The 13446-nt window shown below is 46.9% G+C and overlaps 1 protein-coding gene across 2 annotated transcripts in view; it reads right to left on the bottom strand.

Annotated features, from left to right (window-relative positions):
* Nucleotides 1-10937, bottom strand: part of LOC142498872 (intelectin-1-like) — a 43850-nt gene extending 32913 nt beyond the window's left edge. The window contains exons 1-3 of one of the 2 annotated variants that reach the window (XM_075607490.1): nucleotides 10787-10937; nucleotides 4108-4178; nucleotides 2816-2885 (exon numbers count right to left, since the gene is read on the bottom strand). In XM_075607490.1, coding sequence (XP_075463605.1) covers nucleotides 2816-2885; nucleotides 4108-4110 — 73 coding nt within the window. In that variant the 5' untranslated portion in view covers nucleotides 4111-4178; nucleotides 10787-10937. Of the gene's footprint in view, nucleotides 1-2815; nucleotides 2886-4107; nucleotides 4179-5772; nucleotides 5798-10786 lie in introns of those variants that run through there. The other variant, XM_075607491.1, reaches the window with a different exon arrangement.
* Nucleotides 10938-13446: the final 2509 nt, after the last annotated feature.

Below are 13446 nucleotides of genomic sequence, written 5' to 3'. Positions count from 1 at the left end.
CTATTAGAGTAACCAGGTATATCCGACCCAGTGCTTGCCCAACATCAAACCATATAGGGTGGGGCGAGATATTCTGTATCGCCACCTTGAACTGGTGAGGAAGTGCAGACTTCCACTCTTTCGTTTCTGGTACCACCTTGAACCCTCTCTTGGCATCCTCTTCGGGTGTGGTCTCTAATGAAAAGTACCAGTCGGCCTCGTCGCGTCCCGGGTAGTTAGGTTCAGCGGCCATGTGCCTCACTCCCCCTGGTGGAATCTCTGTCAACCCCTTCTCCAGGTTGAAGAACTGTCCAAATCCTTCTTGGGCAGAGATTCTATGGCATTCCTCTTTGAATACGGGGTGAATTCATAGAGATGATAGGGGTAGTACCCCTGCTTCTTGCAGATAGACCAGGATAAGGGATCTCACCACATTCGCGTTGGTCCCCAATATGATGGGGGAATTTGGATGTTCCCGGGGCTCGGGACATATCAAGGCTTCTACTTCCATGGGGTGGGATTTGTTGGCATTGAACTGCGTTATGTCCAACCACACTTGAATCATGCCATCAATGGGGTAGTCTTTGCTGCTAAGGCCCCACCATTTCATCTTTTCCGCCGACTGCATAGGCAGATGCTTGAGGTGCAGGACATAAAATGGGCAGTAGATGATGGTCACTTGTGACCCAGAGTCAAGCCATGCAGAAGAGTAGATGCCCTCCACTAGTACTCTTACTATGGCCGCGGGTCCTACTCGATTTTAGACATCCAATGGGGTATTTTCTGCGGGAGTAGGCGCAGGGGCACTATCCGAGGATGTGGACGGCACTTCTGCTGAATACATGGTGAAGGCCATGGCTCCAGGGGTGCGATAATCATCTAGTTCCACCACGCGGATGACCTTCTTGTTGACCAGGGTCCACAGTGCCAATTGCAGCCATCAAAGAAATTTGGATAATTCTTCCCCCTCCGTTTACTTGTGAGCGTGAAGCTGTGTCAACAACGCAATGGGGTCGTCTTTAGTGCCATAGGCTTTGGTTAAGGCCCAAATCAGATCTTGGGCATCGGCCTCTTCAAGGCAGTCATGATATAATTGCACTATGTTGGCGGCCGGGGGCCTCAGACAATCCACGATTTGCTGTATCTTGATAGCGTCCATGCAAGTCCATTCTGGCAGCACTTGCACCACATGGTCTCAACTCCGCAAATGCCTCTTCTCCCATTGGCGTGGGCTGCACCCCAGAGAAGGCTTTCAACTTGCGATAGTGATGACCCTGGGAGGACTGCGCAATCTTGTCAGCCAAGCTCTGTAATACTTCCTCTATATTAGTGCCTCCAATACGGGCGTCGACAATGGCACTCCAACCGCCCGCTGTGAGCTGGCCCTGGATTCGCTTCGTTCTGTCTGGGGCTATCGGCGAGGTGTAGTAATTCAACCTTCGAAGGTACCTCGGGTGTGGGTCCCAGACTGAAAACCACCATTGGTATAGGTAGGTCTGGATAAATCAACGGGCAACCCTTGGGCAGGGCTTCCGGAAAATGCAGGGCCTGGGGTCCATCATCTTCACATAATTTGTTGCCAGCTGCAACTATGACTATACTCCAATGGTAGGTAGAGTCCAACTTTCAGCCTAGGGGCCGGGCTCCGGCTAAACCAGGAAACCACCTTAGTGAGGTGCAGACTTGCTTTGGGGGCGTACCGGGCGGGACATCCCCCACCGCGACGGAGAAATTCTTGGAACTCCACGGCCCAATGATGGATTTCTTGTTTGGAGGGTACAAACATGGTTCCCTAAATATTGTTCTGCTATATCGGGCACCCCAGGTCTGAATCTCAGCAGTGCTTCCAAATGTAGGCCCTTATCCCTATGTCTAAGGGAAACTAGGCATGCTGCTATACCTGTTTGCTCACAGGAGGCCTAAGCCTCCACCGATGGGAGCCTGGGGTGAGCTCTTTCTCCTTATTAGTGCAGTGCCTCCACCTATGAGGGATCCCAGGGTTGGTGGGATAACCCCTCACAGGAACCAATCACAGAGGTAAGGAACAGTCAGGTCTCACGCAGCAGGCCTCCGACATCAATCCCTTTGCTCTTTAGGGTCCTTATCTGCCTCGTGGGTGAGCTCCATCTTGAGTGTCTCACTTGAATGTCCTGGATCCTGTGACCTGGTCGCAGGCCGCAGGGCACCGCGTGGCCGTCCTGTCACCAGTGCAAAAGAACTATAATACACTAATGGCCCAATCTGGGGCCTTCCCTGCAACACTCCGCTGGGATGACTCAGGGCCTAGCTGGGGCCTAAGGGAGCAAGCCACCCCCGTACTCTCGATACGATGCGGAGCTCCAGCGGGCATTGAAGCAGTTCCCCCTCACCGGAGGTAAGGGGGGGGGACTCTGCTACACTTATATATTTATTATCATAAGATGACATGAAAGATATTTTTTACGACTCCCCGTAAAAACTAGAACCTCATGTTGATATTCCTGAAGAGACATACAAAGTCAAGAGTAATAATTACAGTTCACATAGGCTTGTTAAAATGTGGCATCAGAAAATATGTTTTTATATAGAGCTTCACAAGTTTCTAAAACAGCTGTTCTGACCGTCTTCGGACCAAAATCCCCCCCTTAGTGGGTTATTCCCCTAGATAACACAACATATCCTGTTATAATGCTGAAGATCACAACGTTTCCATAGACTTCAATGGCGGTGTTGGAGCAGAATATAGTTAAATATCCCCGCAGAGGGGACAATGAAAACTGATACATCGGTATGGCCACGTCCTCCACAGTTTGGTTTTTACCTTGGTAAATAGTTTTATCTGCATGTAACAACTCACCACATGTGGCACAGTATCCCCCAATTACTGACAGTGTCAGCAGCAGCACAGTCTGTTGCAGCATCTTGCACTGAGGGGAGAAGGACAGACACTTCATTCAAGTTTTGAGTAAATGTGTAATATAGAAACATTGAAGTTGATAAGAAATGTGACAGTTAATCTACGTGTTAGCTTCATGCACAGATAACCAAATTAGTGGTTAATCCATCGGGAGCGTACAGGGAGAAAAATGAGAGGTCACAAAGTAGAGACCTGGAGCTAACCAAGAGATAGTGAAATGGACAATGAGAAGGAATACATAGATACAGATGTAGCAGGCTTCACCGTTCTCCCAGAAAACGTAACATATTCACTATGACACAGAATATCGAAGAGTTCACATAGGATACAATGGCAGTGTTTGTGCAGAATTTGAAAACAAAAAAAACTTCCCATCCTACCCTACAACATTGGAACTATGAAGCCTGCTATTGTACATCAGTACAGGAGAAACAGGAGGGGGGAGAGGGAAGAGGAGAACCATCATACAGCTTTCTTGTGAATACAAATAAACTCAAGAACGTGAAGAAAGGGAATTAACAGTAGCAGGGTCAGCAAATGGAATAGACTCAACCTTTGCATTGAAGCAGTTGTCCAACTTGTCAACAGTTAGTAAAAGAGTAAGGATGTTGAAGAACATGTAAGGCCATTTTTCAAGTCTCTATGGAAATGAATGGTACACTTTTTTCATATTTGTAATAAACTCAGGTGCTTTCTTTTATTAGATCAGGGGTGCAGACAGAAGACAACATTTCCTACCCCTGATGAAGAGGCTGTGGAAAGATCTAATAAAAGCATCTGAGCTTATTTGTCACCATGATCCCCATGTGCAGTTGATGTTTACGTCTGAACCTATTCATTCCATGGTAGGATTTCAAGACAGATGTTGTAGGTTTATACATGTGATAGGAGTAATTGTACTGTTTAAGATATAAAGGGACATGATTCAAAGAGGAACTGATTGTGGGATTTCATCTACAGGTGAGGAGCAAGTGAAGGAGTAGGGAAAGTGTGGTTGTGAGTTTAACTATGATTGGGTATTAGAGGAATGAGTATGTCCATCAGGAGCATATTAGTTATGAGTTGAATAAAGAACAGAGTTATTCATATTGACAAGATAAAGTAGAAGAGAACAAGAATGAAGATAGCTGACCCTTTCATGTGGATGCGGAGATCAGGGAGTCATTGGAATAGAAAAATGTAAAGTTGCTACGTAAATACAATTTAGCGATTAGGTTGGCAAAAAAACATACCATATATACGCGTTGGCTAAAGAAGGTCCTGACTCTTCTCAGTTCAGAAGTTCTGTTCTTGGAAGCTCTATCTGATCATTAGATGAAAACATTATATTGTACTATATAAGAAAAAATCTACAAAGAAATATTGAATAAAATATACATACACAAAACTGAAATAGTAATATAGACAATCATAATAACAATAAAAGATAAAGTGGCAGAACGAGGCAGTAGTATGACATCTCAGGGCTCATGCCTCTTCATCTGGTGTTGCTTTGAAGCAGACAATGGTTTTTGATATGCAGTGTTTCTATTATATTGTATACTAGCTGATATACCCGGCATTGCCCGGGATTTAATCTTCCCGCTCCCCCTCTGTCTCTGCTCCCCTCCCCAGCTCCACCCCCCCCCCCATTGCCAGCTTTGTTTCCCCCGTTAAGCTCCGCTCCCCCCCTTCACAGCACTGCACATGACTCTCCCCCCCCTGCACCTCACATCACCCGCCCCCCCTGCACCTCACATCACTCTCCCCCTTATGCACCTCACATCACTCTCCCCCCTGCATCTCCCATCACTCTCCCCCCCTGTACCTCACATCACTCTCCACCCCCCCTGTACCTCACATCACTCTCCCCCCCCCCTGTACCTCACATCACTCTCCCCCCCCTGTACCTCACATCACTCTCCCCCCTGCACCTCACATCTCTCCCCCCCTGCACCTCACATGACTCTCCCCCCCTGCACCTCACATTATTTCCCCCCCTGCACCTCCCCATGATTCTCCCCCCCTCCACCTCACATGACTCTCCCACCCTGCACCTTACATCACTCCCCCCCACTGCATCTCACATCACTGTCCCCCCTGCACCTCACATCTCTCCTCCCCTGCACCTCACATGACTCTCCCTCTCTGCACCTCACATGACTCTCTCCCCCTCCACCTCACATTACTTCCCCCCCCTGCACCTCACATGACTCTCTCCCCCCTCCACCTCACATTACTTCCCCCCCCTGCACCTCACATGACTCTCCGCCCTGCACCTCACATCACTCTCCCCCCCACTGCACCTCTCATCACTCTCCCCCCTGCACCTCTCATCACTCTCCCCCCCTGCACCCAATTGCACTCTCCCCCCCTGCACCGCTCATCACTGTCCCCCCCTGCACCCCTCATCACTGTCCCCCCCTACATCCCCCCTGTCCCCATGCTCACTGTCCCCGGCGCTCCTTCCCCCTGTCCCCGGCCGCTCGTTCCCCCCCGGCGCTCAGACTTATACTGTACACTTACATTTACATTATATACTGTACTGTATACTGTGTACAGTATACAGGCATACCCCGCATTAACGTACGCAATGGGACCGGAGCATGTATGTAAAGTGAAAATGTACTTAAAGTGAAACACTCCCCTTTTCCCACTTACGATACATGTACTGTACTGAAATCATCATATACGTGCATAAATGATGTAAATAACGCATTTGTAACAGGCTCTGTAGTCTCCCCGCTTGTGCACAGCTTCGGTACAGGTAGGGAGCCAGTATTGCTGTTCAGGACGTGCTGACAGGCGCATGCGTGAGCTTCCGTTTGACTATTGGGCGATATGTACTTACTCGCGAGTGTACTTAAAGTGAGTGTCCTTAAAGCGGGGTATGCCTGTACTGTACACTGTACACTTACATTGGGCCTCTCTTCCTCACTGTCCTGTCGGTGGCTAGGAAGGGGAGGGGTGTGGCTCTCTGCAAGTTGCCGACCCCCAGCTGCTGCCTCTCTCCCTCACTATCCTGGCGGTGGCTGCGGGACGGCCTGGCTGGTGCTGGTCGGGCCTCTTGTTGCCGCTGAGCCCGACGTCTCCCCAGCTGCTTGTCTGCCTCTCTCCTGTACTGTCTCACGCCGGGCTCTGTGAAGTCGGCTCACGCCGGAAGTTGCGACACCCACAACCCCCCAAATACATATTAAAAAAAATACAACCCCCAAATATATATAAAAACTCGACAACCCAGCTTGCTTCTGGCGCGTGCCAACATCAGAAAGGCCCATTGCACACCAGCATCAGAAGCTCAGCGTGGGACAGTCTGTGAGGGAGGCCCGCAGCTGGGGGAGAGCCAGGCCTGGCAGCAACTACAGGACTAGCAGCCTGGCCCCCCGCAGCCACCGGACCCCGGACACCTGTCCCGGCTCTCCCCCCCTGTCGGTGGCCCTGCAGGTACCTACACTGAATATATGTAATTTCTTATTGTCATGTGGACTAAACTTTGTGAAATATGTGAAAGTGCCCTGAAGGGATTAAATAAATGAAGCATATGCTTTTGTGATTTAGTGCAATTAAAAGTTGGCCAAAGTCAGTATCAGAGTTCCCCTATTATACAGGTGAACGGTGGGTGCACCAATACCCCAGTGTAAAATATTAAAACTTACACATCTCCACTTTCTGTCAGCCATAGACACTCACTTGCTGTTCAGTGGAGGGTGAAGTGTAGACTGACAATAAGGTGTATTATACCTTTATGCAAATTGGAGAATTGGAGAACTGCTCAGTAAAGCAGAAACCAGGCGAGCCAAAAACCTCCCCCTATGGCGCAATGTATCAGTAACATCGTGATTAAATGCCCTTATGGAGTATGAAGCAAGGAAAATAATTGGCCTATCATTTGTGGAAGCTTGTAAACTTTTACAAGAAAGGTACCTAATGCTCTCCTAATACAATTAGGAACAGTAAAGGTTAATAGGTGCACAAGGGATACATGTATGTATACAAAAAAAGGTTATAAGGAATCAACCAACAAAGACACCTGACTGCACTCAATATTAACCAATGATAACTAGTGGTATAGTGGCCGGAAGTATTCAATCCGTGGGATAATTAGATCCCATATATAGCCACTCCAAATCCATATATTAAAATCTTTTATTAAGTATATGCAACAACAAATGAACACACACACACAAAAATATAAAATCAATTAAAATAAAGGAAAGCTAATAACGGACACATACCACACACAACCACTTAAAGGGCTATTTCGGTCCAGTTTGACCCTAATGGGTAGGGATATTGTGTGGTACCGATAGTCGTCAGCTACTGACAATATATTCTCTGTAGTGCACAAAGACTATAATCATGTGCTTAGTTTAGTGCACAAGACAATACAAAATTGCATATATTCAGTGTAAGTACCTGTTAAACGGAGTTCACCTTGACGAGGTTGGCGGCTTGAACCATGTTTTGTTCAAATACGCAACTCCAAATGACTCCCGTGTCACACAGACGTAGGTTCTAAATGTAAACACGTCACTAGTATATTTGAGCCCAAATTGGTAGGAGCGCAGGCTCTGTTCTTTTGTTTTCCATATATGTAAGGCCAGTCCTTTTACCAGCAGTATACTTCATAAAGGGAGGAGCGCAGGTAAAGTGTACAGGCTCCCACAAATGTTAGGAGAATTTAGATATTAAATATAAGAATTTAAATTAACTCTTCATGTACCAGAAGGGCAGCGGTAATCCAGGATCGGGACCACGAGATCGCTGGGGTTGCAAACACACCGCTGTGACCAGCCCCCAGTGATACGAATAGTTAACACAATCTCTCCCTAGAAAATGAGCATTAATTGCATGACGTTCCCAGAACGTCATAATAAGAGACTCTGAAGTACGATCCCTCATGGCATAAGGGGAATGGTATAAGGATACCCTATTAAACACATTTCTTTGCCCCCACTAATTTATCACAGCAAATCAAAGAATGCTTTAAAATACTCAGCACTCTGCTTTAATTTTATTTAGTTTTATTTCTCCTTAGAAATTATCTTTTTTTTATTTTTGTAACATGCTAATATATTGCACAGTGCACTGCAATGTGTGTAAAACAACATATATTAAAACCTGCTGTTACATTATAGGGGACTTTTATGATGATACTTCACAATCTTATTTGATGTAACATTTCTCTCTTGTAACATCTTGTGCCAGTGCTAACTGTATAACTTCCTTTGCTTGCTGACTGTTAGGTGCAGAGGTTAAAGACCTCTCAAGGCTGGCAGATTTAATTAACACAAAGAGAAAGATAACCTGCACAATGTTTTTCATGAAATGTTGTATTCGAATGTAGCTCATAATTTACACGTAGAGTTAAACTGGGTTTGATCTTATATACCTATATTATTATGCTTTACATATTTGTAATCTAATTGAAACTACATCTACTGTACATATTTTGCCTTCATTAGCATTTATTAGACTACGATGAAATGTGAGCTATGAAATTATCTACTATCCAAACTTTTGGGGTATGATTTTATAGTTAATTGTGAAATGATGATATATTATCACATACTGTATGTGTAGCTCTCTTTCCCCCTAGTGTAGAGAGGCTACTGGTGCTGGCATTACCTGTTGGCTCACGGAGATCTCAAGCCTCCGCCACGGGGAGCCCGGGGTGATATAGCAACAATAATCTCGGTGCAGTGCCTCCACCTGAGAGGGATCCCAACGTAGTAGGAGGAGCCCCTCTCAGGAACCAAATTTACTAATACACACACACACTGTATAAAATAACAATAACCTTAACTGATGACCATATCATAATGGTAATAATAATAATGCTACTAGTTACAGCTACCCATCAAGCCTCACAGGGCCGTAACCCACCACCGTGTCCCAAAGAGTCCCACACCCAACCCCAATGTGTGAGAGAGTGCTACCCACTAGTCCAGGTCTAAATGGTTGGTGCACTGGTGTATAGGTACCCGGGCATGCCCCTCTGCATGCTGGGGGCTGTAGTCCCCATGGAGCATCTTCCCTGTACTGACTGCCGCTTGCTCTATCTTCTGTGCATGCGTGCGCTCCCCTGACATGGCCACCAGCCTAAGGGGCTGCTCTGCGCCAACTTTGCGCATGCGCGATGAGATACACAAAATGGCGACACTCTGCAGAGGGAGCTGCCGGAGCTTCTGGCGATCCGATCGCCACCGCAACCGCCCTCCCACACTCAGCAGAGGTGAAGGGAAACAAGGGGGACTCCCAGAGGGGACCTGGCTATATCTGCTATACAACATTTTTGTTAATAAACTTTGTAATGAACTTTGTTATCTTCTACAACAGGTGTGGCCAACTCCAGTCTTCAATGGCCACCAACAGGTCGGGTTATAAGGCTATCCCTGCTTCAGCACAGTACTGACTGAGCCACCTGTGCTGAAGCAGGGATATCTCTAATACCAGGCCATTTGTGGCCCTTCAGGACTGGAGTTTGCCATCCATGCTCTATAGCAGTGGCAGGGCCGGCTTGATGACGGTGCCGGCGATGCAAATATTTATTTATTTATAAAATATTTTACCAGGAAGTAATACCTTGAGAGTTACCTCTCAGTATGTCCTGGGCACAGAGTTAAGACAAATAATACATGGTTACAAATACAGTTACATAATGAGCAGGGTATACATTATATACAAGACATTGCATGCACAGTTAAAGATAATTTATATTATAGGCGAATGAAACAGTTACAGACCAGATTAAAATGTGTGACAGCCTTAGATTTGAAAGAACTTAGACTGGTGGTGGATGTAAGAGTCTCTGGTAGGTTGTTCCAGTTTTGGGGTGCACGGTAAGAGAAGGAGGAGCGGCCGGATACCTGTCCTCGCGCTTGTAGAGGCCCTGCAATCTCCCCTGGCCCAGCTTCCATAATCACAGGTTAAATGTTGTGGTTCTTAACCACCAAAACATTTAAATGGAGTTGGGCTGGGGCAGGGCCTCTAAGTTCCAGCATCTCCTCCTGCTACTACGTGACAATGCATCTTCTTGGCGACATGATACAAGGGTGGCCAAGAGGCCCCGTGCATCAGGTGGCATCATGTGATGATGCATCATCAAGGCCCGTCATTGCGTGGTAGCAGGAGGAGATGCCAGCTCCAGAGGTGGTCAGAGGCCCCACGTATACACACAGTGTACTGAAACCGCCATACTCCCAGCCAGCCCTAAGCAGTGGTGACCAACTTGATATACTTCAAGGTACATATGTGTAGCCACTGAGCCCTCAAAGGAGCCACTCATTAACCATAGAGAGAGAGAGACTAGATATGTTCTATTCACATAGTTCTCTAAATGGGCTAGATCAGAAAACATTTAGGAGTAGAAAGCCATGAGTTTAATGCAATGCAATTTGAGATACAATAAAGTAATTTCAAGACTTTAAATGTAACATTTTGGAAGCATTGATTACATCTGCACTATATACTGCATATTAACATTACACTAATTTACAAGGGATTTTTCTAGTGTGAAAAGCTGCACTTAGCTGCCTAAGCAACTAGTATGAAATTAGCAGGCCGCGATTATATGGGGGCGTGCGTGTGGTGTAGACCAATGAAGGCTCACTTACTGTGCGTGGTGCGAGCGCGGCATAGCGGGCGATTTTCAAAAATACAATTGAGTTTGGGTTTTTTTCACGCGACGGCTGCGTCACGTGAGCGGTTCAGCCAAAGAGGGCCAGCCTGGTGATGCGTCCGCCACGCCTCCCAATGACCTCACGATCGCCTCCAGCCTATTGCATGTTTCACGCGTGTGACATCATGCGCGCACACCGCAACTATAATCACAGCCTAATGGCCACTTCCCAGCCCTTCACTGGCCGCATTTTTCTCGCAGGCAACTGGTTGCCCTGAATTAGAGAGACGGAGGTGGGGGTGTTCACTTACCTTTGACTTTATCTACCTGGTGCACAGGCAAAAGTGATGTTGCATTCGTGGATAACTTCTCCCCGAGTCCTCCAGTCAGCGGGTTCCTGTGTGCATCAGCTCCTCTACCTAAACTGAGAGCAGTGATGACCCTTATCGAGTGCCCAATATTAGTGCACTGTTAATCATTAAACAGCTGAGGGTTTGGGGGAAAAGTACAATCTAAGGTTTCATCATCTCTGCTCCCTCTGCACAGGGAGAGAGAGAGAGAGAACAGGTTGCTGGTGCGGTTAGCATTTGAGGGCCCCCAGTGAAGACCCTGCCCTCAGCTACGTGCGTCCTGGGCTGCTGTTACCACCGTCCCTGTCCTTCTTTCTTTATTTATAAAAATGTTTTACCAGGAAGTAATACAATGAGAGTTACCTCTCGTTTTCAAATATGTCCTGGGCACAGAGTTATGATGACAAATACATGGTTACAAATACAAGGTTACAACTACACGGTTACATTAAAGCTGCAGTTCAGGCTCCCGTTTTTTGTTTTTTTTTAGTTTTTTTTTAACTTCAATAGTTTTATCTGGGCAATCTCTACTTACCTAAAAAAAAACTGCATAGCTGCCGGTTAATTCGTTCTCCGTCTATTGATTAGCAAAGTTTGGCGACATCTTTAAATATGGGGAATGTAAATCGTTGCTATAGGAACAAGCATGTTTGTTAAAATAGAATACAAGAAAATTGGTCTTTCAAAGTTGTTTTTTTAAAACAGAAAATGCTAAAAGTATTTTTTCTTACTACAGAACTGATTTGTTAAAAAAAACACACATGCAGGATATTGCCTGAACTGCAGCTTTAAGTGAACAGGGTTATACACTATGTATGTGTAACAGTGTTTCGCCCCCCAATCGCAGATCAGGGCCATTACTGGGTGTAGGTGGTGCATACCTGCTGGCAACAGGAGGGCCGAGCCGTCCGCGGTAACTTTGGGACTCTAGAACAGGCTTCTGGGGTCCATACCCCAAGTTAAATCTTAGCAGTGCAGCACCTCCATCTGCTGTAGGCACCAGGGATATGGTGGCGATCTCCCACGATAGAATTGTAACTCTCCCCCAGTTAGATCACACACTAGACAGGAGGTATATTGCAAAACAGGAACGGGTTTATTACTACTCTTAGTGCAGTAAAGTACAGGTACTCAGCAGTCACCTGCCGGATCACAGTCTTTTATATCAGCTCTCAGGTATCACCGGAGATAGTCCCTGGACAGTCACAACGGCCCCAGGGCACCCGCAGCTGTCCTAGCTCTTCCCCACCTCCCTGGCGGAGGCAGAGGAATAGTCACACTACTCCTCCTGGACGGAAGAGTCCCAATTTCAGGCTCCCAGTTGTGACCTTCCTTCCTCATCGGGAAGGACTGAACTCCTAACTTTAGGACGGTCCTGCCCTTAAGTACAGCCAGAGGGTGGGCATCCCGTTGGCCCAACCACAACAGGATCTGCCATCCCCTGTCATCATTCAAGTGCAGTACCAAAGGAAGAAGGGGGGAAACCCCATGATAACTACTGGCAGACCATTGGGTAGATTTAGTATCCAGGGGGTACCCCGCTACATATGTAATGGTGGTTCCCCCACCCAATCGCAAATAGGGGCCATTACAGGGTGTATGGTGCATATACCTGCTGGCAACAGGAGGGCTGAGTCATCCACGGATGGTAGTGGGGACACAGGAACATACTGCACATGTCTCCTTAGCAGTGCAGCGCCTCCATCTGCCGTAGGCTCCAGGGAACTGGAGATGATCTCCCACGGTAGAACTGATTACCTATCACCGCAGTTAGATCACACACCAGGCCGGAGGTATATTGCAAAACAGGAATGGTTTATTACTACACACTTTGCAGTAACACAACAGGTACTCAGCAGTCTTCTGCCAGATACAGTCTCTCAGATCAGCTATCACTGAAGATGGTCCCTGGACCGCCACTACTGGCGAAGGGCACCCGCAGACATCCTAGCTCTTCCCCACCTCCCTAGCGGAGGTAGAGGTATAGTCTACACTCACTCATCCCCGGAGGGAAGAGCACATGGGAAGGCCCCAATCTCAGGCTCCCAGTCATGTGACCTGCCTTCCTCAGAGGGAAGGAACAACCTCCTAACTTTAGGGCAGTCCTGCCCTTAAGTACAGCCAGAAGGCAGGCACCCCGTTGTCCCAGCTACAACAGGATGTACCACTCCCTGCCATCACTCAAGTGCAGTATCAAGGGTGAAGGAGAAAACCCCATGATAACTACTGGCAAACCTGTAAATACCAGGGTTTACTGCCAGCCCATAGGGTAGAATAGTAGCCAGGGGGTACCCCGCTACATGTATAAAGACATTGCATGAACAGTTTAACATATTTTATCTTTTAGGTGTATGACACAGTTACAGACCAGATTTAAATGTGAGACAGCTTTAGTTTTGAAAGAGCTTAGACTGGTTGCGGCTTTGAGAGTCTCAAGTAGATTGTTCCAGGTCTGATGTGCTCAGTAAGAGAAGGAGCAGCGGTCGGATACTTTGCTGAACCTTGGGAATACGAACAATCGTTGGGAGTCAGATCTCAGGTGATAAGTTCTTTATCATGATCTCTCATCCTGCGTCTCTATCATTGTATGTTGCCATATTTTAAGTTACGGTGATGTAAGC

The sequence above is a fragment of the Ascaphus truei genome, chromosome 7 (assembly GCF_040206685.1).
Source record: "Ascaphus truei isolate aAscTru1 chromosome 7, aAscTru1.hap1, whole genome shotgun sequence".
Lineage (NCBI taxonomy): Eukaryota > Metazoa > Chordata > Amphibia > Anura > Ascaphidae > Ascaphus > Ascaphus truei.
This window is presented reverse-complemented; position numbering and strand designations above follow the sequence as displayed.